Raw genomic sequence first — 25,598 nt, 5'->3', positions numbered from 1 at the left:
CATATCTATAGGCTTCTTGCACTTAATTATATTATGATTTGATACTTCTCAGTGGAAATGATTTCCTCTTGATTTGATTCTTTTCCTTCTCTGAATGTATGAACTTTTCTTTCTTTCTCTAAGTCTCCTCATTTTTTATCTAGAAAAAAATAAACAATTGTCTGTTATCTTCCTTACTTTCTTCTGGCTAGTAGGCTCTCTTCTAAGCTTTTAAAACGATGAACTTGGTCTTTCTGCGTATCTTCACCACACAGTTCCAACTTACGTTTCAGGGATCTTTGAGGATCTAAAGAGTTGGTGTATCTGAAACTTTGATTAGGTCCTTCCTTGGCCGCTAGTATAGTTGTGACAGAATACAGTAATTCTGTGGTTGATGATCAGCAACTTATTCATTTGAATTTGGAATACTAAATTTTACTACATCTGTAACTCAACATTTGATTTTTGTAGTAAACCATTACAAACAAGGTCATTGGGAGTAGTTGGTTTGAGTTAAGTGTTAAAAGAGATAGAAGTTCAAGTCTGGACGAGGGAGAAAAACTAATATATTAATTAATTAATTATTAATATTGGCCGTTTCAAAACAATCAGTCATTGGGTTTCAGGCACTGCTCGGCTTCAACTCTAGTGGAATATTTTCTGTCAAAAATATATTTTGGAATACTTCTACCATCTTTGAAGCTCTTTTTTTATATGATCAGTTTTTGGTATACATAGTTTTTTTTTGGTGGTGGTCAGGGTTTGGTTTAAACCTTGTACTTTGTATATGTTATGCATTGTCTCAACCAACTGAGTTTAGCTCACGAGTACTGGTATAAATAGTTCATAGTCACAATATATGAATCAAACAGGTAAATAAGTTAAATTATTAAACTATAGTTTTGTTTTTTTACCAAAAATAAAACTATAATTAAACAATATTAGTGCCGTAAATAGTACGGATTAAAATATAATCCAAATAAATAATTTGTCTGTTATGGGACAAGCTAAGATTCGTATCCTGGTTGAGGGATGCGTTGTAATTTAGTGTCCAACTAAGATTAGGCACAAGTGACGCCCTATATCAAAGTTTACAATTCCCGTCTTATATCAGTACATTCTGTTTTCATCACCTAAATCAATGTTACAACATTCCAATAACAAAGACTTAAAAATATACAGTTTCATTTTACTCTGCACTTTCCTTTACTAGCCTTGGCAGCTACTTCTGTTATGTAGTAATTATTACTCTTCAGCACAATTCATTAAAATGCCCTTAAGCTAACAAATCCGTAGAAAAAAAATAAAATGATATAATACTAAGAAAAAAGTTCCTGGCTAGCTCCTTCATTTTAAACTTTTTTATTAAAATGTTTGAGGATTCATGATGGATTTGATACATGGTATGATTTTAAAAGTTAGAAATGTGCGAGTCAACAAAAAGTTAGAAATGATTGTAAAGTTTGATAAAATTAGAAGAATACTGTTATAAGCTAAGTTAGAGTTTGAAGAACGAAAATTTTATTTTATTTTTATTATGAGATTTGGTATATGTTTGAAGTTTATAAAAGTTATTATAAATATTTAATTGAATTAATTTGTGAAAAATTTGAATAGAGTTTAAATAAATATAAACCTATGGAGGAACTTAACTATAATAATATTTTTTGAAGGATTAACTATAATAATATTTAAAAAGTAAGTCAAAATTTGAGAACTAAATTAACTCAATAAAGTTACTAGTAGAACAAAACTACACATTAATATTAATAAAAGATGAAATGATAAAGTCTAATATTAATTTAGTTTTAATTAATTTTATCAATATGACATGTATTGAAACATCGAGACATTATTACCAACCGACTTCACTTGTATATGATTGGTGGCAAGGAAGGTTTAGTGAGTAGTGAGTGCGATGCAATATCATCCACCTATCTTTATATTCAAGCTTATGTTCTCTATCTCTTTCTATATTACATTTGTCATTATCTTAAACCAGTTTCTCCTTTTTCATTCATATTATTTGAGAAAGCACACCTTAGATCTAAGCTCTGTCTCTAAGCCATGGAGCAAAAGGTTAGTAACAATATTTACTTTAATTTGATATATTTCTGAATCATCAATGAAAGAATATATAATGTCTTTTCCATTCCTCTTAAGTAAGCCAATTAGTTCTAGTAATAACCATTAAATTAAATGCTTGAATTTTGATTAAGCAACTTTCTTTTCTTGAACTTATGCAGGTTGCTCTAATGAGGCTCAAGGTTGACCTTCAATGTAGAAAATGCTGTAAGAAAGTCAAGAAGATCCTTTGCAAATACCCTCGTGAGTCTTTCAATAATAATTCTTTTCCTCTCATATTTCATTTTTTTTTTCCTTATGCATATTTTGGTATGGTGGTGTTAATATATTATTAGGCTATAGGTCCCATTAAATATAGACTTTGTATTGAAAATTGACAAAATTATATCAACAATTTTTCTTTCTTTCAATTTCACCTAATTTTAGCTTCTTAATTATTATTATTATTTTTACAATACCTTCTTAATTTGTTAGTATTGCGTTGTTTTTGTTGTTGCAATTTTCATGAATGAAAGAAATTCGAGACCAAATATATGATGAGAAGAATGGTATTGTGACCATAAGAGTGGTATGCTGCAGCCCAGAGAAGGTAAGAGACAATATTTGTTGTAGTGGGGGTGGTACCATCAAGAGCATAGAAATAGTTGAACCACCAAAACCCAAGCCAGCACCTGAGAAGCCCAAAGAGCAAGAAAAAAAGCCCGTGGCCGAGGCAAAGCCGATTGCACAACCTGGCCCGCCTAAACAGAATCCAAGTCCAGCTCCAGCTCCGGCACCAGCTCCGGCTCAGGCACCGGCTCCACTTCCTTCTGCGGCTGCACCAGCTGTAATGTATCCTCACACAACGCCAATGTCCATTCTTGCATATCCTTCGCCAGTTGTTCCTTATGGGCATGTTTATGGTGCTTGTCAAGGTGGCCCCCCACAGTTTTATGGGAGGCCCGTATATGATAGTTATGGATGGAGTGGGCCGTGTTATGTGGGTCATCACCACGATTGCTATCGCGAAGAAGAGGCGTCGACATGTACCATAAGTTGAATGGTACTTGTGGAGGAGAATGGTTATAAAGGTGAAGAGATTTTATATAATAATAATAGCTTTCTTTGATAAATAAAAAGTGTAATATATGAGGTACTTTTCAAAATTCACCAAACTCAAGGAAACATCAAAGTTTAGAGAGTGTTTATCGATTATTTGTCAACATGGTCTTGCTAATTAGACCATATCCCATGTTTATATTACAATTTTATATCTTGAACTAAATGTTGTGTAAATGAGATAAATATCTTGAACTAAATGTTGTGTAAATGAGATAAATAAAGTTTCTTCTCTAAGTTTTATTTTTTGCTTTACAAGTCTTTTAAGCATTTCCTAAAAGAAAAAGTCTTTTAAGCATTTGTTTGGTTCAGTGCTAAAGGGAAGACAAAAAAAGTATGTAAATTGGATGGAAAATAAAGATATTTTATTATTGGAAAATGTTAACGAGTGTCCTGGGTCACTGGTTAAGGAAGTTAAAAGAAGAAAGTGAAAGTCAAAAAAGACACTACTTAATCTTTTAATGCATTGGTTACACAGCTTTCAAGGCAAATATTACTATATTTGCTTCCTTAACCAGTGCCCCGGGGCACTGGTTAACAAGACCCTTTATTATTTGGCAATGAGGAGATTGGTTGAAGATATATAGTAAAAGAAGAATTACGAGTTCCTCGATGTGGAGCAATTCAATATATTACATTTCCTTTTGTTATAACTCCAAATGTCAATGGTAATTAACTTTAAATATTTAATTATTAATTTTCCTTTCTTTAATATTAATTAGCTTATTTAACCAATTTAAATAATTTTTTCTCTTTTTTTACTTTTGATGAAATTCAATATTTATATTTTATCCTAATTTTATTCATAGTTTATAGTATGTTTTTAACAATATTGTATTTAAAAGAATAGATAAAAAAAACATGGTTATTAGAAGTCTAATTGTTAAAATGGCCTAAAAAAGCTTAACATAGGAGGAACGTGTAGATTTTAATACAAGAGGGGAGAAGAATGCAATTCACTTCTATCAAAGGAGGTGTGTGTAATTTTGTTTAATAAATTTTTCATAAGAGAGAGGGTGTATATTTTGACATAAGAGGAGATGATAGTATAATTTAAACATCTTTTAAGTAAAAAAGTGTAGTTTATTGTGTATCAATAAAGGAGAGGAAGATAGAAAAAGATGAAGAAGAGATGGGGAGAAAGATAGAAAATAGACGAGAATGTTTATCGTGTATCTCTATCTCGCCTCTCTTTAAGGGAGGGAGAGAGAGAGATACATACCGACTATTCTCCCCTTTCATATCTTTTTTCAATATAATGACTTTAATCAGGACTTTTGTTTAATCAGGACTTTCAGATCAATCAATAGTGTAGTGTCATGGGACTTCATTTCAAAATTCATTTATAATAATAACTTTCTAAACAAAAACCTTGTTTGTGTTTTTTATTTATTTAAAGGAAAAAAAACCATGTTGGTCCATTAAAAATAATATAAACTCTCAATATTTAACAATATTGTTTCCAAAAAAAAATATTGTTGATATCCGGATGTGTAACAAGTAGCAACAGTAATCCCTCAATATAATAAAATTTTGAAATAGTCTCTGATTGTGCACTATGTTGGTCAAAATAGTCTCGTACTTTAAAATAATTCGTCAATATTGTCATATTAGTCCTAATATACTCACTTATTATAATATTAGTCTCTTATTGTGCACTATGTTGGTCAAAATAGTCTCGTACGTTAAAATAATTCGTTAATATTGTCATATTAGTCCTCTAATATACTCACTTATTATAATATTAGTCTCTGATTGTGCACTATGTTGGTCAAAATAGTCTCGTACGTTAAAATGATTCGTTAATATTGTCATATTAGTCCTTCAATATACTCACTTATTATAATTTCAGTCTCTGTAAGTATTAACTTACAGTCATATCAATCTCTATACAAGAATAGTTAGTGTTGGTATTAATAGACTATTTTAACATCAAAGACTAATTTGATTAACATAGTATAAAATCAAGGACTATTTTTAAAATTTCAATACATTTAATGACGTTACTCGTTATACATTATGGGATCCAAACGAATATTACCCAATGTAAATATCTTTAAAGGTTTTTCTATCATGTATAAATTTACAGATAATAAGAAGTTTAAAAAAGTAAGTTTGTATTGAAACTTATGCATTTAATATTAAATATGTATCTTTTTAATAAATATTTTTTTCAATAAATAATTGTTGTTTTTCAATAAAAAGTTTCCACATTTAGTTGTTTTACACATGTTGAATATTACACATGTTACTTAGCACTCTTTGAACCCAAATAAAAAACATGTTTAAAACATATATTGAGTAGTTTTATTTGAACATTAATTTGTCCTCATGAGTTTAGCTCAGTTGCAGAGACAATGTATAATATATACAAGAACCCCGACCAAAGAAAAAAAAAACTTTCAACATCAATTTGATCGACTTAGGCTCTGTTTGGTAAAATTAGCGGATAGCTGATAAGCTAGCTGATGGCTTTTAGCTGATAACTGATAACTGATGACTGATAGCTTATAGCTGATGACTGATGACTGATAGCTGATAAGCTAACTGAAGTGTTTGGTAAAAATAGCGGTTCAACTAGCTGATAAATGTAAAATGACATAAAGGGTATTCTTAATTCATAATAATATTTAAGTATTTGTAATTTCGTAATCTAAATTTTTCTTTAAAAAATATTTTAAATTTATTAATTTAATCTATCCATTTTATTATATATTAAATTAAATTAAATTTTATATTTATTTTCATTTAATTGTTTCTACTTTATAAAACGATTCAATGTAACAATAAACAAATATCGAAAAGTATTATTATTATTATTATTATTATTATTATTATTATTATTATTATTATTATTATTATTATTATATGTATTATGCATGATAAATGGACGTAAAGTAATTTCATTTAGAGAAAATAACGAAAAGTATAATTTCATTAAAATGTAACACAACTAATGCTATATTTTTGAAAGATTAACTAGAGAATAAAGAAAATTACTACTGAACGTATACTGTTTTTGGGATATATTATGTATGTAACTGACTAATCATCACTCTCTGAATCGTCAATATTATTTATATTTATGTTGATGTGTTACGAGCCTATGACTGGTTTCTTGTGTTTGTTAATATTTTTCCATATTAAAAAAATGGTTATTATTATATTGTACATTTAATTTTTTTTTTATTAACGTATCCCAGCCGTATCGTATCTTGATTTTTGAAATTTTTCTGTATCGGTTTATCGGTGCAGTATCGTATCCGTATTGTATCTCGTATCCGGGCTTCATAGCATGTCACTTTTATCTTACATGGGTGAAGTCTCTCACCTTAGAACAGAGGCGGAGCCACTTCCGGCTTCATGTGAGTCACGGCCCACCCCACTAAAAAAAATTAAATTTTATTATAGAAAAATTACTAAAATATAATTGGAGTTCACCTTCTTTTTCATCTCAATATACGTTATTAACTGACTTTCAAGTTCCTCGAAATACATAGATAATTATTTTAAATTTTTAAGGTACATAATTTAATTTTATGATGCTCAATTTTGTGTTTAATATAGAGGAAATTATATATATATATAGGGTTATGATAGAAGACACCTTTTGTGAAGGTGTCTTTTATCAAGTTACTCTATGAGCATTTGTTAAAAGACACCAACTACTTTTTATGAAGGTGTCTTTTATCAAAGTTATAACTAAAAAAGTGAAAATCACACCTTGAGGTGTGACTTGATAAAAGACACCACACTACTTTTTATGAAGGTGTCTTGTAACATAACCCATATATATATATATATATATATATATATATATATATATATATATATATATATATATATATATATATTAATCTATTTTTATGAAACTTTTTTCTAACTCTGTCACTACCTTATAAGCCACCAAAGCTTCTCTCACTTCTTATTTTTGTCTTGCTTTGTACTTTTTGAATGAAGGGATAAAATGGAAGAACATAATTTCCATGTCTTCCATTAAAGTTTTGAATGATTTCCACATCATTTTCTAGGAAAGAATCACAATGCCCACACGTTGGATCCAAATCCTACATACTATATATAGCTTCCTTTTTTTTTTGAGAGATATATATAGCTTCCTTTGAAAAGTATGGATTTGTATACATTTGTATTTTTCTCCAAATTAGTAGCATTTTCATTGTCTACGAAGAGACAGTTTTTCACGTGAAAAATGTGGGTGAATTGCGTTTATACACCAATAACTCAGTATAGCCTTCCATTTTGCTTCCTCTTGTTCGAGCAAACACTACCACGTTTTACAAAACAAAATCAAAATTCCTACAAAAATAACAAACCAATATCTGTGTACCTTGGAACCCTTTATGTAATTTTTTTTTCTTTACTGCTATAATTTAGAGGTTGTGACAAAAAAAAATTATGTTTTGAGCATTGAATGAAGACATAAGATAACACTTTTATGAGGAAATGTCAGGTTCAGATAACCGTCGAGAGAAGTTTGCTGGCTTGACTCTTGACGACGTCTTAGCCAATCAAAAGAGATTAGCAACTGCACGACCTAACCGACCATCACCTCCCAAGAATCGAACGCTTGTAGACACCATCAAAGAAGACGAGACCAACAAAAAAGACCGTAGGTAACATATTATTGTACTAACACTATCTTTTCGATTACATTGTTTTGTTTTTAATGGAAAATTATGTTAGTACAGATTGGTTTCTGAGAAATCAAAATTCATGAGTGTTAGATGAGATGACATATGTATTATCCTCTTACATCGTGATCTCAAGTTCAAACCTCAATAAAAAAATAGGGTTAAAATTCTCAAAGAGGGGTACCTTGTTTATGTCCCAATACATATTGTTTGCTAGTCAATTAAATCTTTTTAGTAAATTTTAAGTACAATAAAAATAAACTTATTAATAAGTTAGTAATCTTAAGACCAAGTCAAATTTTTTTTTTTTTGAAGGAAAGTCAAAAATTTATGATCATACTTTTTTTTTAGGATTCAATTATACATTTTTAGAAATGATCATTTTGAAAGTTTATAATGTACTTTTGATTTATCCATGTTATGATCAATTTTTATTGTTTGTTCTTACTTTCTTTGGAATGAAATATAAGCTAAAATGCTAGTTGATAAGGTATGTGACAATCCACATAAATCAACTTTTCAACTTTTTTTTTTCTTATATTTCTTTCTGGAGTAGGTGTTTAATTGATCATAATCTATGAAGCATGGAGTCCGACACGGACACCTGATACGACACTGACACATCGACACCACTAATGTAAAAATATATATGACACCAACACCGTTACATATATGTTAATTTATTTAAAGACGATATGAAATACCTTGAGCAATTTATGTCATTAGAAAAAGTTCTACAACAAGATATCATAGTATTTGACCTTGATTTATTCATCTACTATCAAAAACGTTAAAAACGATATAATCAACTATAATGTCTCTAACCATTAATTGATCAACAGTTCTCAAAGCATATGTAACTTTTGTATCTATGGTGTGCGGAAGCAAGCGAGAAACAAAAATTGTTTTAAGTATTTGTCGGAGTTGTCCGACACGGCTCGTATGAGTGTTATATAGGTGTCGGACACCGATCGCAGGAGTGTCGAAGTAAAGAAAAAATCAATTATTTAGGACACCGGTTTGACACGTGTCGTACGGGTGTCATATGAGTGTCGGTCACCGCGACACGCCTAGTCCTAGAGGTGTCCGTGCTTCATAGATCATAATATTTAATTTTTTTTTATCAAAGTTCAATTTCATTATTAATTTGTCGAGGAAAGACCATGGTTCTCAAATAGTTAGCTCACAGTTTCATTTTCACTGATTTGAAAGATCTTGGAAAGCCTTCAAGGACAAGATTCGACTCAAACGCACTGGCTCTACTTGGACATCAACAATTCATATTCCAACTTCAGATATTCCTATCCAAAATCCTAACAGTAGAAGTTTTTCTCAATTCGGTCGTCGCAACTCAGTCCGAATCCAAACTCACCACGACGACGCAGACATGTCAACCCAATCCATGACTCACCAAGTGGACGACCTTGACCCATCGGAAGAGTCCAGTGCTCCGGCCACTAGACCACAGTTCACTCGCCGCATGTCCACACGTCTCTCTGTCGAATCACCAGAAAACTCCTCTGGCGGAGGAAATCTCCGGCCGCAACTCTCACGAAGAAATTCCACCAATGTGTCATCAGAGCCGTTTCACCGAGGACGTGTAGTGACTTTTAGAGACAGCTTCGATGAGGATGATCCCGACGATGATGACAACAAGAAACCAGAGACAGGGAGGGCACTTTCGGCAAGGGAGGCAGTGGCAGCGCAGGAGGCGGCAGAAGCTGCTGCAGCAGCAGAGGTGGATGCTTCAGGAGGGCCTCCAATGATGATGTCACTAATGGACTTGCTGGAGGAGACTGATAGGGAGATGGGATTGGAAGGATCAAGGTATATATTGAGTGATGAAGAAGACTTCAACGATGATGAAGAATGTGAAGATGATGAGGATGGAGAAGGTGCCATGGAAGAGACTTGTTGTATTTGCATGGTGAAGCATAAGGGTGCTGCTTTTGCTCCTTGTGGCCACAGTTTCTGCAGGATGTGTTCTAGGGAGCTTATGGTGGCTAAGGGAAACTGTCCACTCTGCAACAATTTCATTGTAGAGATTCTCGAGATATTCTGATTTTTTTTTTTTTGTTTACATGTTCTGGCCTCTCTTTTTGTTTGAGATGCCCAAATGAAGCTATGAGATAAGGGGAAAACATTAACGTTCTAATTGGGATGATATACATCATCACTATCAGAACTGTGGGTAATTCAAATAGTTGAACTTGTGATTCTAACAAAACATATAAAAGAACGAGAGCTTAGGTTATGATTCAAATGTTAAAAAACTAGTTATACTTGTTTATGGTATGCAAATAACGAGTACATCTGTGTAAGCAACAACAAAGAGCATGGGCTGCATTGATGTAACTGCACATTTTTCATTCTCATTTTGATCAGATTCTAATGATATACCACGAACTTTCATTTAACATTCTGTAAGTAGATTGCTAACAAGTAGTATGGTACTAGGTAGGATCAACATTGTAATAAAAGAAAGATTGCATTCCACTCAATTCACTGTGGAATTTAGCAATTAGCATTTTTTTCGTCTCTTTCCAGGTATGTGTATATTTACCTATTTAACTATAATGACATTTTCATCAATGTCAACCTATGAAGCCCGGATACTCCAAAATGGTGCCGTACCCGTGTCGGATACGTATTGGATACCGATACTCCGCGGATACTCCCAGATACGTATCCCAGAAGTATCCGAATGATTTAATTTAATTTTTATTTAAAAATATATTGGATACCTTAAGGATACGTTAAGGATACTCCCGGATACGTATCCCAGAAGTATCCGAATGATTTAATTTAATTTTTATTTGTATTTTGATCACAAGTATTAATTTTTGTAAATTGGGATCATTATATTGGCCATTACTTGAAAAGGGTGACTATCTTCATACTACCTTGGTATCATCATAGTGCAGGTTGTTTATATGGTATGTTTTGGTTTAAAGGATATCTTAGTTGGTGAATGGTCTATTGTATTTTGACTTGGTGTAATTAGTTTTAAGATTTCACGCTATTTATTTTTTGTGCGTTTATGTCTAATATATATATATATATTAAAAAAAATTGTAAACGTATCCAAGCCGTATCGTATCCTAAATTTGAAATTTTTGACGTATTCGCGTACCCGTATCGTATCGTACCCGTATCCGTATCCGTATCGGGGCTTCATAGATGTCAACTAATGTACTATTGATGTTTCTTAAAATGAAGCGACACAGTTGCTATACACCCTCTGACGAACAGGACATATATCAGGTTGTCTTACTATGTAAATTTGATCTCCAACTTCCTTGTAAGAGTCCTGATTGCGATACCAAGTCCACAAAGCCCATGTTTCATTTTTTACCTGCATATTACACATTAAAACACTGTCAGATATGAGAAAGTGTTCTTATGCACGTATTGTTAAGTCAATTAAAGGAAGGACATTGAAGTTAAATTTCATAAATGAAAATTAGATTTTGCTACTATTTAAGAGCCACGAATGTCTTTGCTGGGTTATGATATATCCTAATGATTTCCAAAAGAAAGTGAAAGAAAGGAAAGTAAAAAGGGAGTAGAAAATGAGATGATTTTTTGGATTGTTAAGCAGAATAAAAGAAATGTAACAGTTTTCTCTTTCTTTATGTTTTAAATATTTAGAAGTATGTGTTTTCATTCCTTTATGCAATTTTTCCATTCTCTTACCCTATTCCAAACAAGGTGCCAGTGCAAATCAAAGTTGTATTTTGTGACAAATCTAAGTGTAGTATAATGTTAAGTTGCTGATGAGCATTGTTTCATAGCATCAGAACCTAAAAGTGGTTGTGAATCAATTTATTGAATGTAACTTTTCTACTACCATGCTATGTTGTACTGCACAAGTGGTTGGGTACAAAGGGAATGGTACCTCGAAAATTCCATAGCCAAAGCTACTTTCTCTGAAAGCACTGTAATCTGGCTGCCGATCCCAACAAAATTTTCCCGCTGCTGGGCCAAATGTAAAATTTGTTGCACAAAAGCCACCCATATAAGGGTCAGGAGTAGTTGATGGATCAGGACAGTTACCAGGCTCGTCTGCGAATGGTATTGACATTTTCTCTCGGTTACCCCCATCCCCAACAGTGATATATACAGGACCGCACGGATCTAAACTATAATTATAAACCCGATTGAACCTCTCATAAGCATGAACCTGGTGATCAATTTAAGAAAAAATCAAAAAGCACAAGCTTAGTTTAAAATCATATAAATATTTGACTACTAGTGCACATAAACTTTGTTGCTAAACTCTTAATAACATGCTTGTAGTGAACATAGGTGAGAAGCATATCAGACAAAATTCATAATCAAAGCCGATTAAATAAAATAAATGTTCAATCAGCTTCTGAAAAAAAGTAAAATGGCCATTAACCATTAGTATAAAACTTTTCTGTTTTCATTTCTTTTTCATGGCTATAATAGTTCATTATCTGCAAGAGAACAAGCTTAAATGGAATGTCAACATTTTATTTATTAGGTTTAGGATAACTCACATGTCCATTGAATACTATATCCACACCATAAGAGTATAGCAGCTCTTCCACCTCTATCCGCATACACTCGGCTTCTCTGTAATGAGCTTTATAACTACTATACCATGGTGGATGCCAGGTAGCTACAAGCCAGGGAGTTAGTGATCGATCAACATTAGCAAGATCTCTCTCCAGCCACTTGTATTGTTGAGCTGTCAAGATAATAAGCCGCTTAGATAACAAGATAGGAAAATGGAAAAAATCAAAAATTCAGCTGCACTCAATTAAGTTTATGGAACAATTTATGAAACAATTTAGACAGTAGAAGCGTCTGAATGTAAATAGAGACCAAAATAGTGACGTGAACATAAAGCAAATTTTAAGCACATTCAACAGCCAATAAACCATTCTTCAAGTAACAAGAAGACTAAAATGTTTGTTTCAGTTTCTACAATAGAATATTCTTTTCCTTTTACACTTGGATTGTAACTTGTAATATCAGTAACAAGAACATATTGTTGCTCTACCAAAATTATTAGTGTTTGATTCTCCATATACAGTATACTAGTCCCTAAAGGTACATTAGAGCCAAACAACAATATGTTGCTTCGTTAAAAAGCTTTGAAATGGATGAAAAAGTTTGCAAGAATGCAACAGTTACACAAAATATGCACTTGATAGCTGTGTTCTTCTGAATCAAGTTCTGATTCAAGGAAAAAGCTGAGTTTTATCAGATATCATCAAAGGCAGCTGGAATATTTGAGGCATTTAATTCATGAGAAGGGAGTTTCTGCAGACACAAAGAAGATCAAGGATATGAGGAATTGACCTACCCTGGTGGATATAAGGGATTGGTGAGGTTCTTGGGGATAATATTAGCGAAAATTTGTGCAGAATTATGGGAAAATTGCCTGGTCTCTTATACGAAAATTTAGAAGGACAATTTTAAATGGGAAAGGGAAGCTCAAGATGCCTTTGTGCCTCTTAACACAGAAATGGTAAGTGGCAACTCTTTTTATATTGGTAGTTTCAAATTTTAAAAAAAAAAATTAAAAAATGATGTAGATAATTATGAAAGGGTTATGATAGAAGACACCTTTTGTGAAGGTGTCTTTTATCAAGTTACTCTATGAGCATTTGTTAAAAGACACCAACTACTTTTTATGAAGGTGTCTTTTATCAAAGTTATAACTAAAAAAGTGAAAATCACACCTTGAGGTGTGACTTGATAAAAGACACCACACTACTTTTTATGAAGGTGTCTTGTAACATAACCCATTATGAAAAGGGGTAGGGTGAGTATTAATGCAAAAAAAACTTTATCTAAGGGCCAAAATAAATCAGTGTGTGAGAGAGCGTTGATGGTCACTGAACCTGTTATTAAAAACCAGGGACATTTCAAGAAGCACTATGGTCAGAAAACTTTGAAGTTCTCAGCGGATCAAAGAGTTATTTATGTGTGAGGAGCAGTAGAAGTGGATCTCCAAATTGTGGGGATTGATTTCAAGATTCAATATCAACCTGAGAGGGAGAATAAGGCAGCCGGCAGGCGGCATCCTTGCAAAACAGGACAAGGTGTGTCTCTTGAGGAGGGAGAATAACTAAAAGGTGTATGCAAGCAGAAACAAGAGGTGACAAGAGAAAATGAAAAGGTTCCACTATGTAACAAACAACTGAGTTGCAGTAGGGAGAGTAGTGGGTGTGTGATTAAGACCAAGAGAATAGAAGAACTAAAATGCAATTTGTTAAACAAGGCACTCTCGAATTTCAGATATTTTTTTGTTTGCATTTCCTATCTTAATTCCACAATACAGCTCCTGCTACCCGTAAGTTGAGAATAGCCAAACCATCAAATAAAAGAATTTACTTTCTCCTTTAAATTTCTTTTCACTCTGGCCTATCTTTGAAACAAAGGATACAGATCATTGCCAATGAAAACAATACTTAAAAGTAATAACCCAAATTAAATCTATGTAAGGCACATAACTGAGAAGTGATTACTGAAAAGGGTTGAACAGGAAAATACCTGTTTTTTCGTAATCAATGTAAGCCCCAAGCATAATAAAATGAATGCCCCCAGCATTGAAAGAATAGTAGAATGTGGATGACGATCCACTTTCTTCAGAGGGGAACGCAAACCTGGAACTGTAAGCCACAAATGTCCGGTTTCTAGCCTGTAGTTCAATTTCATGATTTCCTTCTACCACCATTATTGGAACCCTAGACACTAGATTCTGCATAAACCTGGAACCATTAGAAGACACAATTAAAATAAATAATATCACGGTACTTTTCATCATCCACAAACTAATAGTTAACATGAATATATATTTTCCATGTACCTTCCCCAATAATCCCATCGAGGCTGGTAGGTTTCATGTATAGGAGTTTGTGGAAATGAGCAACTATAACAGTTTGAGCCAGTTCCGTTTGTGAGGTACAGATTAGCATAGGTTACATCGCCAATCAATAAGACAAGATCAGGTTCGTTACTAGTCATGTGGCTGATGGTAGTAGTCGTATTATACGTGAGACCAAGATCTCCTACTATTGCAACTCTTCCTGGGTGGCTCTGTGGACCAGAAATTGGCATGGTCCTGAAATGATATATATCACTCATGGCTTGTAATGAGGGATCGCCACATTGATAATAGTATAGTGTGCTTGGTTCCAATCCTACATATACAGTGGAAACTAGTTTAAAAAACTAAAACATGAAACTTTCATAAAATGATAACTAGCCTTATCACGGTGGAATTAGTTGCATGGAGCGTTCCCCCCATCACTAGGCTTATTAATCTAACATCTAATTTTCCTCTGAAGATAAAATAAACTCCAAATCTTCCGTACCAATACAATGACAAGGGTACAGAAGGTTAATTCAAAGTGTTAACCTCGGTCGACAATGGAAGACCATACATCAATGTTCAATAGCAACAACTAAAATAATTTTGGTAACATCAGTGTTGTCAATTGCAAATCGCGGAAAATAGTGGTTCATTAAAATTCTGCAAAGCAACAGTGTCATAGCGTTGCTGCTCGACAACATTTTGCACTAAATAAAAGTGTATAAAGGAACAATAGCAATTTCTTCAAATTCTGCTACAGTATAACGTTATAGTCGCTTTTTAACAATACAGGATAGCGTATTAATGAAACTGTACACATAATGAAATTTTAACGATTTTCTCGAATAAACACACATGATATACTGAATGCTAGAGCCTAGAGACGGGTGGTACTCATCACACCGGAGGATGTGGCTTTCTAAATTGAGCGGTGCACTTTCGATAGTTAAGTGTGTGTGTGTATAAAAACTACGAAATTGTTATGGTCTTAACATTGATTGAAAAATTAAATGGTGGTAGTACCTTTATATAGTGCACCATTCACTTTAGACAAGGAAATTACTAAATCCTATGTTTCTCAAACCCAAAAATAAACTAGCCAGAAAATCAGAAAACCTAAAACAGAATAACAGAAACAGTTATTCGGGTTACTTTGTTCCATTTAACATAAATAGGAAACAAAAAGCAACGTTCACCTGTGAGCCGAACATGATGGATGATCCCAGAAGTGTAATTCTGAAGACCTTCAAAAGGATAAAGCTGGCTGTACACAAGGGATTCACCCTTTGCTTCATTCACTAATTCGAGTCTTGAAGTTCCATATCGAACAACACTAGAGACAGTTTTAGGGTCCAATGGCTTGATGTTGTTACCAATTTGATATTCCCCTAACATGATCACGTCATCAACAAAGCAAAATACATAACACCGTTCCATAAAAATAGAAAACCGTGTTAATTTATGCTCAAATCATCAACTACTGCTACATCCGTCAAAACTAAACAGAGTATGAACTTGCCACATACAGTTAGTACTTATTTTAATTTTTTTCAAGAAAGAAATAGAGGAAATAGAAGATGCACTGACAGTGTAAAATAGTTTTACATTGTCGTCCAATCAGAAAAAAACTATCTTACACTCTCAGTGCATCACTGTTAAAAGCTATCAAATCAAGAGCACAAAAGCATTATCTGCAAGATCAAGAATCATCAAGAATTGCGACCAGACTACAACAGTTATCATCTTCTATTTTCTCTAATTCTAACATTATCATATCATCAAAAAGCAAAATGCCTAACACCGTTTCATAAAAAAATAAAAAACCATATTCATTTATGTTCAAATTGTCAACTGCATCCCATCAACAAAACTATACAGAGTATTAACCTGGGTGGAGTTTAACATGGGAAAGGGTAATCCTTTCCCACCATGGGTCAATTGGGTTTTTACCATTTGATCAAAAGAAGACCACAATATAATCATATTCCCTCAACACTATATTTTTTCCTAGTTTCTTCTTTCCCAACCACTATCTCTCCTTCATGTTTTTAAGATATATGTCCCCACGCCATTGCAACCCACCATCAGTCCACTACCCAGAAATCAATTGAAGATAGATAAATAACTCCATATTAATTTCAATAAATAACTCATACTGAAATCTGGGCAAGATATTGACCGAAAATTTCATGCCATTAACTAACAACTCCATTCTTTCAAAAAAAAACTAACAACTCCATATTAATTTCAATAAATAACTCATATGAATTAATTTCTGTAAAAGAAAAATCATATATTAATTAATTTCAAATTATAGTTCAAACATCATGATTTTTGGAAGGGAAAATCTTGGCATGATATTGACCAAAAATTTCCTGAACGGGAATGGCAGTGGTATCACAAAAGATTGTTGATTTAGTTTTAAGAAATTTGCAAAATTGACTTTCGATCAACTTGTTTTTTTGTTTTTGTTGAGGAAAAAGCTTTTCAACTTGTTACATCTAGAACAACACCAGTATAAAAAATTTGAATCTTTGAGTGAAATGTAGTTGTTATAAGTTTTATGACTTGGATATTTGAGTTTGATGATGATTAATGTTTACATTTATTTTTTTGGTTTTCAATTAGAAGCCATTGGTAAGTGACTAAATGATATTGTGATAGTGACGTTGTTGGTGGTGGATGAGTTGCTGCAAGTGGTGGTGAGAGAGAGGAGAGAGAATAGTTGGGGAAGATGATGTGAAAAAAATACAAAGAGAGCACAATAATATCATGGTCTTTTTTTGATCACATGGTAAAAACTCAATTGACCCATGGTGGGAAAGGATTACCCTTTCCCATGTTAAACTCCACCATTAACCTGGCACATACATTTACAAATTTCCTTATTTTAATTTTTTTTCAACAAATAAATAGAGAAAATAGAAGATGCATTAACAGTAAATAGTTTCACAGTAACATCCAATAAACATCTTGCATTGGATGATTTTTTATTGGATGACAGTGAAAAGTTGTTTTACACTGTCATTATCACCATTAAACTCGAATAAATAAGTAAAAGCTATCAAATCATGTACACAAATGCATTATCTGCAAAATCAAGAATCATGACATACAGTCCTGAAGGCATCAAAATCTTGTAAACGAGACATCAAGAATTTTTTGAAGTCTCTAAAATTAGAAACCTTGAAAATTTTGCTTCAAAAATATATAAAATAATAAAAAAGTTGATAAAATTATATCTAATCCACATACACATACAGTTATCATTTTCCCTATTTTAAATTGTTTGAAGAAATAATTAGAGAAAATAAAAGATGCAGTGAAAGTGTAAAATAAGTTTACACTGACATCACATCTTGCATTCCTCCGCCTAATCACAAATATTTCGAAAGAGTTCAATCACTTAGACAGTGTAAAATAGTTTTACTCTGTGATCCAATAAGAAATCACAAGTACAACTAATTTCAAAATATCTTTGTAATTTAGCATAATACAAAATGTTATTGGATGAGAGTGTAAACCTATTTTACACAGTCAAATGCATCACAGTTAAACTCAGATAAGTAAAAGGCATGAAATCAAGAACACAAACATTATCTGCAAGATCAAGAATCATCAAGATTAATATTGTTATGCTCGCTCATACCTGTAATCCATGAGAGCCAAACGGAGTGATGAGTGGTGGAGAGAGAAAGTGAAATCTGCTCCGGCTGGAAGCCGGTGACCTGACGGCGAACACGGGGATCATCGTCGGGTAAGTCTTCGGTGTCGCCGCGCAAGGAAGTGTCGAACGGAACTGTGACGGGAAGAAAAGGACCTTCGAGAGTGGTTGGAATGTGGCAGTTACTGAAAGTGAAGAATAGAGGAAGAAGATTGAGAAGGAGGAAGAAAAGTTGAAGTGAAGTTAGTGAGTTCATTGTTGGATAATGGAATGTGTGAAGTTAATTTTGTTTGTATTTGAAGGGAAAGTGTAAGCGCGCAAGAGTGAGTGAAGAAATGGTAATGGCGTGAGTGGACTCTGATGATGTCAATAGTCATACCGGTTTCCGTGGGAACTGCCACGTGCTACTTTCTTTTTTCTATCTTTTTTTATTAAAAAAATTTATATTAAATTAATTTATCCAAAAAAAATTGTTGAACCATTTAATTTATCCAAATTAATCCCTCAAATTGTAAGAATTAGTAGTATATGTTTTTATTTGTTTTTTACATCTGTATTGTAGGAATCCAACTTGGTAACGGTAATCTATAGTTTATTTTAATCGTATAATATACACATTAATTACTTGTGTTAGACTCCAATGGTAAGGAATCCATCGATCTAATCCTTTGTATTATTGATAATCTAAAATAATCATTTTTATTCCCTCGATTTAGTCTCTTTGAACCCACTAAATACTACCTCCGTCCCTATATATAAGACCCTTTTGTCAAAATCACGGGAATTAAGAATGTGGATATTTACATTAAAATTGTTTGTAATCACTATTGTTTTTACAATTTTATCCTTTAAGAGAGAGAGAGTTGGTTTATGTTTTCAACATACTATTTATTGTTAATTGAAGAAAAAGATGTGAAATAAATAGGGGCATGTATGTAAAGAAATAGTTAATGTACTTGGAAATAACAAAGGGGTCTTATAAAAAGGGACAAAAAAAATTCTCAAAAGGGTCTTATAATTAGGGACGGAGGTAGTATTAACATTTGTCATTAGAAAAAGACTTCTCAAGATGTTATCTTGACTTAGCCTCTTCGAACCCACTAAACGACTAATCATCGAGTTGACAACAAAACAACCTTGTGGTTCTATCCGACTCGAGAGATTAATCTCTGCAATTGTCTTTAGAGAATACACCAAAAAGTCGTGTTTTACTTAATATTACCTATTATCAAAAAAAAAATACTTATTATGTGTTTCTATTATGTTGAAGTTGTTGACTGGGTTTGCATAGACAACATACATCTGCAAAACTATACTTCCTCCGTACACATTTATAAGCAAAAAAGCACTTTTTAGATTCATTTAAGACTCAATGTATTTGGTCAATATATAGATCAAATACATTATGTTTTCAATGAATCTAAAAAGTGTATTTTTGCTTATAAATGTGACCGGAGGAAGTATGTCAATCTTGAATAAAAAACGAGGTAATGTCTTGATACTACTTGTAAACAATACTCCTATTCGAACTGGCACGGGAATTTTTACATGAGGTAATTTTACATGATAACAAGTGACGACATTGAATCACCCAATCCTTCAACTCTGACTCAGTTGAATCCCAAGACTAGATTCGAACTAGCACGGGAATTTCTGGATCTCACAAGTAATATTGTTGCGGATCTAAAAGATTGCTAAAATGTAAAATTATTTCTACAATAATATTACAAGGATATTTGTAATGTGCACAAGTGACTTGAGTGGTGCACTTTAATTAAGAATTAGATCATAAAGTTCCCCGAAATGTAATGGTAAACCGTCCACACTAAATCTACTCCCTCTCCTTCCCCGACCTCCCACTGCCCTCGGTTAACGAGTTCCTGGTAGCCTTCATTCTCGTCATCATTCCCCCTCCAGTTTACACCCAAGGTGATCCCAAGAAGTTTTTAATACACCGCCCGAGGAGCCATCATTTTACTCTTTCGATAACCAGCGACAAGTGCTCACCACCATTAAAGATGATTATCGAATTGTATGAGACTAATCAAATCATTGATGCTAGGAGTCAAAGGTTCTGATTTGGTACAAGATTCAAAATTAGGGTAATTTGGACGAACTTTGCAGAAAAATTCAAATTCAATTTCAATTGACAAAAACTTAAGCTTTGGGGAACATTTTGAAACCCCAAGTTGTGAATCAATTGGAGACTGTAACAATAACAAGTGCTGGATATACACTTCTATTCGATATGAGGCACAACTAACAAAATTAAAAAGGAACCTAAAACAGATAGTTATAGTTACACATAACATATGTGCAGGCATGGATATGCAATTTCTGTATCAAATGCATCCATGAAACAAAGCTACAAAAGGAAGGCATGATAAAACTAAACTCAGTTTGACTCAGTTCAAAAACTAAGAACAAACTTGGGCTTAGGCCCCGCTGTATATCAAAAAATAAAAACTAAGAGCAAACTTCATGAACCTGTCATTTCAAAAGCTAAAGTATTGGTTGACTTTAAATTTATGTCAACAAAATGTAGCACTTAAACCGCGTCGATTATATAGCAGCAACAGAGCAGCTTCAACAAAAATGGCCTGGGAACGCCAAATAGTTCCGTTGGCAGAGAAAACAATCTTAAACAAAATAGCCTGAAGTAGTATCTAATATCTGGTAGTTCACGGAAGATAAAGTCAACCCCATAAGTAAATGGGGAAAGACAAAAGCTAGTACTAAACCACCTACCTAGCCTCTAGTTCTCATAATTGTGATGCTACCTTTTCCGCCTTCGGTGAGTATTTTTGTCTTCCCAACTACAGGCTTACCAGAAAAGGCCGATTTCGGGTAAACTACAGGATCTTCCTTGATTTCCTTTGATTTTGAAGGAGGTGGAGACTGAATGCGCTTATTTATTTCCTTCAGAGTGACATCTCCACGGACACCACAGGGTTTAATGAAGGCAAATGGATAGGCCACAGAAGAAGATAACCCTGTTGGTGTTTTCATAATAGATTTTCGACCTACACATGTAAATGCGAGTCAGAGATTTCATGCCATTAACTGCTATCTACTAAAACTTCTGGCATAAGGAACTTTAGCATTTTATTACATTAATTAATTGATTAAAGACCCCAGCTTTAGGAACAAAAGCACCAGTTTAGTAAAAGTATGCAAACAATAGGGTTCAGTTTTATGATCATATCATGTCTACGGAGGATCTTTCAATCATGAGAAATTATGTAGACATCTCGTTCTAAAACAAGAAAAAAAGACAATATAACTAAGCCTTTTCTCACTAAAGAATACCTAGTCTCCGTTCAAGTATTATTAAAGTCAAAGAAAGACCATATAAATATACTAAATCTCTTTTACAAGTTTGACCTATACATATCTGTCTCCCTCTAGCTCGAACTTTTAGACTACTTTCCATCGAGTCAAACCTCCTTATCCATGCCTCCACGAAGACAAATATGACTTGTTTTTAATTATAGTTAAGTGGAATTGGAAGTATGCGTTTGGAGGCTTGTCTCCACTTTATTCAATATCAAGTGAAAAATAAACGACAAAAGGATAAAAAAAAGGTCAAACCTTTGAAGACAATTTTTCTGGGAGTTGAAGAGATTTGAAGCTGAGCCACATTCTGTTCAAATGGTGGTGTTAAATTGCAGATCTCTACAGTAGCAAATGATGTTTTCAATTAAGTTCAACGTACAGAGGTAAAATTTATGGAAAAAAAAAAAGAGGAAACAAACATTAGAAGAAAACAGTGGACAGCAGACAATGTCTCATACCAGTAGCATCAATTTGAACATCATCTGCGCCAGAAAAGTTCCTGAAAGAGCATAATTATAGGATTATTTTATATAAATATATATGCCACAATTATATTTGCAGTGGTTTTTAGAATCGTACGGATTATCGGGATATAATTGCATTTCAGTATCCTTCAAGCAATCTGCGAACCACTTTTCAGCTGACTCAAGGTCCTCGTAGTTGGAAGACGAAGCATTTTCTAATGCATATTCCATTGGGCAAAGAATAGAAATAAGCATCCAAATAATTTATCAAAAGTCACTAAAAAAATCAAAGCTAAATCTTGCATGAGGAAAACCTGAATCCTCAGATAGCCATTGCGAAACTTCCGGGAAAATATCCTCGTTGGAGTAGTTCGTCCCCTATATGCATAATGAAACAGTCATACATTCACACAGAAGCACTGTTCTAGTACATTTTTAACTCTAAACATTTTACAATAAAATCAGTATAGTACTACTACACACATTTGACACACAAATGTTAAAAGGAACTTGTATTATCATTATAAGTGGTAGTGCAGCTATCTACAAATCATGAAAATTTGAAGGAATCATAAAAGAGTCACCACTATGGATCAACTTAAAACAGAAGGATACTTCACATTATATGTAGGACTTTAGGTATCATGTAAAATAAAAAATAGATCACAAATAATTACTACGAAGGATGGGATAAAGACTATCACAGATTTGAAAATAACACCTCGTTATCATTACAAATGTTTAAGTGAAACAGGACTCTATGTCAAGCCTGTTCTAAATTACAGTTATCGAAAATTTGCAGTGAAGAGCTTTGAAAAAGTGGTATTTCACAGATGAACCAATACAATACAAGACATTAACACAAACCACTAAAGCTGAACCAATCATTTCATTTAAGAAAATTATGAAATCTAATATAAAAAATAGAAATCTAACAGGAAAAACTAAAAGAAGATAGAAAAAATATGGTTACTCAACATCACATGATTTATTCTTTACATATACATCAACATAATGATAAAATCAATGTAGAGCTTATTAACGAAAAATATACACTTTGCATGAGAAATGACTTCACTAGACCCCGCCGTATCAGGAGATATTTAAGATTGTCTACAACAGACCCTATGATGTGTCGTCTGATTGTTCTATAGACCCCACCGTATTGGGAGATTTATCCCACTAGGTATGTTTATGCTATCTATACTATGGGTGTGAAAAATAACTATATAAGAAAGCTACCAACACTGACATTTAATTGCAGATATGCTGAAGACATCTGTTCATCCGAAAGGGAATGATTCCTATTCTGATTGTTGAACTGTAGCATCCTCCGTCTCTTGGCTTGCGAAGAAGTCTCCGAGCATTCTTCCTGATCCTTTTGCATATCATTTGATTCTGAAATGCACTTGTTTAAATTAAAAGGATGGCATTGTATCCACAAATAATGATCATATATTCAGGTGGTACATATCAATAATTAGATAAGGTCAAGAAAATTGCCTTTCAGAGAGAACTTACCACTGCCATTGACACTGTATGGAAAATCCATGCAAGCCTTCACAGGGGTTGTTTCATCATCGAGATCGATAGGAAGGTCTTCAATTCCAGGAACTTCGTTCCACAGCTCTTGTGAAATGTCTGATCAAACAACTAGGTTTTCTTAAACATCATTTATTTACACTAAACATACAATCATAGTTATTAGAACTTACCAAAATTTGATGTCTTCTGGAGACAATAACCTTCCTCCCTGTGCCAATTCCAAGGATCCCTAACAATGACACATTCAGAAATTTATGTTATGTCAAAAATACTCAAATTATATAGGGAGTGACTCAGGTCAGAATATGTAATAGTTATGAGAAACGAGAAAACTTAATTTTAACTGTCAAATCAAAATCAATAACTTAGATTACATTTTTATTTAAAAAAAGGCATGTAGATTCAACTTCTTCGTCCCCCTCTGTGGTGTATTCTTCTTTTCCACCGCCACAATATCTCCATCATAAAAATAGGCTATTCCTAAAAATCTGTCCTAAATGTGCCTTTTTACGAAGCTGGAACCCAATGCATTAAGTAACAAAATCCAATTTTTTTGTGGGGAAGTTAGAAATAGTTCTCGAATGTCAAATGTTGTCGTCAGAATGTCGTTTTCATCTTTGTTACGTGTTGTCTTCTTTCGTCAAAAGCAAAACTCAATACACCCTAAGTAGCTGGTGTTAACACCGCCTGACTATAGTCCATTATAACAAACCAAATGTAGTATTTATAAGGAAAATTTAAAATCATCCTAAAAGCCATACGTATCTGTCTCGATTAGGTGGAATTTGGCAATATACAGGAAGTCAATTACGTGGCTAATTCACATACACATCTTTCATTGTCGACTAACCCATCTCGAGACTTGCATTTCGAGTTAGGGTCTTCAACGATGGCCTTCACACGCTCCTCCGTGCCACAACATGTGTGAGGAAGAGAGCACAAAGGAACTTTAGACGGGTGAAACAAATTAAGTTCCAGTCGCACGCCTCTTTTAATTAAAATTATAACCACAGCCGTTAATTTTAATCCAACGGTGATAATTAAAAGTTCTCATTTCTCACAATAGTCGGGGATCCGAACCGCTCCTGATCCCTAACATTGATCGAAAAGGAAAATCGTATCATGGAAAAGCGAAAAACACATAAAAACTGGAGCTAGAAACCAATGTGGATAAATCAAAAGAGGTAACATGAACTAAATCCCCAATCAAGATTGTAAAACACACCTTAATCAGAAAAATACACAGCAAATTTTACATTGGTATGCGCTTTATTTGCAGTTAATAAAAAAACCGACCAACACAATCATAGTCCTGTCTCTATCAACATAAATTGAACAATCTAAATTGCAAAGTGAAAGCCACAAACAGTAAAAAAAAATATCAAACCGATCAGAACCGTTCCAAACATTAGTCATTAATATTTCAAAGCAAAATACAAAATAAAAAAAATAAAAAAATAAAAACATGGAGTACGATGAAGATCAACGACCACATATATCTCAATTAACTAAAAAAATTAGTTGGAAAAAAAATCAAATCAAAATGATGAGAACAGAGAAAAAACATAACGGAAAGACAAAATTCCCGTAAAGAGTGTTGTGTGTTTGACAAAAGGAAGACCGAAATAATAATAAACATAAAAATAAAAAAGAGAGAGAAAAGGGCGAAGAAAAATACTTGTCTTTGTTATTGTTGTTGTTGTAATCCATTTATGTGGTGGTAACACAGCATCAACGAAAGAGGCGTTACAGAATATTGAAAATGAGAAATAATAATAACCGTTACAGGGAAAGTCCAGTATGTTACTGCCGCGACTGCATGAATTCTGCAAATGAGACACCAAAAGGAAGAAACCACCTTATACCTCTATGTTTTATATAATCATTTTTCTTTGTTTTATTATTGTTATTTTTTTTAAGGAATT

The 25,598-nt window shown here is 33.1% G+C and overlaps 4 protein-coding genes across 6 annotated transcripts; 2 read left to right on the top strand and 2 right to left on the bottom strand.

Annotated features, from left to right (window-relative positions):
* The first annotated feature begins 1,907 nt into the window (after window positions 1–1,907).
* Window positions 1,908–3,399, top strand: LOC146907062 (uncharacterized). Its single transcript, XM_085727889.1, has 3 exons — window positions 1,908–2,058; window positions 2,226–2,307; window positions 2,580–3,399. The coding sequence occupies exons 1-3, from the start codon at window positions 2,047–2,049 to the stop codon at window positions 3,101–3,103; spliced, it is 618 nt and encodes a 205-aa protein (XP_085584015.1). The 5' UTR covers window positions 1,908–2,046; the 3' UTR covers window positions 3,104–3,399.
* A 4,100-nt stretch (window positions 3,400–7,499) lies between these two features.
* Window positions 7,500–10,118, top strand: LOC146907061 (uncharacterized). The gene is made up of 2 exons (XM_085727886.1): window positions 7,500–7,796; window positions 9,027–10,118. The coding sequence occupies exons 1-2, from the start codon at window positions 7,627–7,629 to the stop codon at window positions 9,874–9,876; spliced, it is 1,020 nt and encodes a 339-aa protein (XP_085584012.1). The 5' UTR covers window positions 7,500–7,626; the 3' UTR covers window positions 9,877–10,118.
* A 42-nt stretch (window positions 10,119–10,160) lies between these two features.
* Window positions 10,161–18,676, bottom strand: PAP15 (purple acid phosphatase 15). 2 transcript variants are annotated; one of them, XM_085727884.1, is made up of 8 exons: window positions 17,525–18,676; window positions 15,861–16,551; window positions 14,659–14,992; window positions 14,343–14,560; window positions 12,338–12,528; window positions 11,713–11,997; window positions 11,003–11,169; window positions 10,161–10,413 (listed from the first exon to the last, which is right to left on the bottom strand). In XM_085727884.1, the coding sequence occupies exons 2-7, from the start codon at window positions 16,099–16,101 to the stop codon at window positions 11,023–11,025; spliced, it is 1,416 nt and encodes a 471-aa protein (XP_085584010.1). In that variant the 5' UTR covers window positions 16,102–16,551; window positions 17,525–18,676; the 3' UTR covers window positions 10,161–10,413; window positions 11,003–11,022. The 2 variants fall into 2 exon arrangements, with proteins under 2 accessions (XP_085584010.1, XP_085584009.1); XM_085727883.1 differs by having other exon boundaries at window positions 15,861–16,052; window positions 18,314–18,676.
* Window positions 18,677–20,795: 2,119 nt separating this feature from the next.
* Window positions 20,796–25,598, bottom strand: LOC146907059 (protein XRI1-like). 2 transcript variants are annotated; one of them, XM_085727887.1, is made up of 9 exons: window positions 25,352–25,598; window positions 23,844–23,902; window positions 23,650–23,769; window positions 23,381–23,526; window positions 22,443–22,506; window positions 22,244–22,343; window positions 22,123–22,163; window positions 21,920–22,003; window positions 20,796–21,351 (listed from the first exon to the last, which is right to left on the bottom strand). In XM_085727887.1, the coding sequence occupies exons 1-9, from the start codon at window positions 25,381–25,383 to the stop codon at window positions 21,077–21,079; spliced, it is 921 nt and encodes a 306-aa protein (XP_085584013.1). In that variant the 5' UTR covers window positions 25,384–25,598; the 3' UTR covers window positions 20,796–21,076. The 2 variants fall into 2 exon arrangements, with proteins under 2 accessions (XP_085584013.1, XP_085584014.1); XM_085727888.1 differs by having other exon boundaries at window positions 24,048–25,515.

This window comes from Medicago sativa, chromosome 7, assembly GCF_051527215.1.
Source record: "Medicago sativa cultivar Bolivia chromosome 7, Bolivia_mono, whole genome shotgun sequence".
Classification (NCBI taxonomy): domain Eukaryota; kingdom Viridiplantae; phylum Streptophyta; class Magnoliopsida; order Fabales; family Fabaceae; genus Medicago; species Medicago sativa.
The sequence above is the reverse complement of the archived record's forward strand: the minus strand, read 5'-3'. Positions and strand labels throughout refer to the sequence as shown.

Excerpts from the sequence above, each read along its gene's own strand:
- LOC146907062 (XM_085727889.1), top strand. Across the intron at positions 2,308-2,579 it reads GATCCTTTGCAAATACCCTC|AAATTCGAGACCAAATATAT; the intron begins GTGAGTCTTTCA and ends CATGAATGAAAG.
- LOC146907061 (XM_085727886.1), top strand. The coding sequence starts at position 7,627 with ATGTCAGGTTCAGATAACCGTCGAGAGAAGTTTGCTGGCTTGACTCTT. Across the intron at positions 7,797-9,026 it reads ACCAACAAAAAAGACCGTAG|ATCTTGGAAAGCCTTCAAGG; the intron begins GTAACATATTAT and ends CTGATTTGAAAG.
- PAP15 (XM_085727883.1), bottom strand. The coding sequence starts at position 18,584 with ATGAACTCACTAACTTCACTTCAACTTTTCTTCCTCCTTCTCAATCTT. Across the intron at positions 16,053-18,313 it reads TTGGCTCTCATGGATTACAG|GGGAATATCAAATTGGTAAC; the intron begins GTATGAGCGAGC and ends TGATCATGTTAG. Across the intron at positions 11,170-11,712 it reads TTGGCTATGGAATTTTCGAG|GTAAAAAATGAAACATGGGC; the intron begins GTACCATTCCCT and ends TGTAATATGCAG.
- LOC146907059 (XM_085727887.1), bottom strand. The coding sequence starts at position 25,383 with ATGGATTACAACAACAACAATAACAAAGACAA. Across the intron at positions 23,527-23,649 it reads ATACAGTGTCAATGGCAGTG|AATCAAATGATATGCAAAAG; the intron begins GTAAGTTCTCTC and ends AGTGCATTTCAG. Across the intron at positions 22,004-22,122 it reads TGTTCAAATTGATGCTACTG|AGATCTGCAATTTAACACCA; the intron begins GTATGAGACATT and ends TTGCTACTGTAG.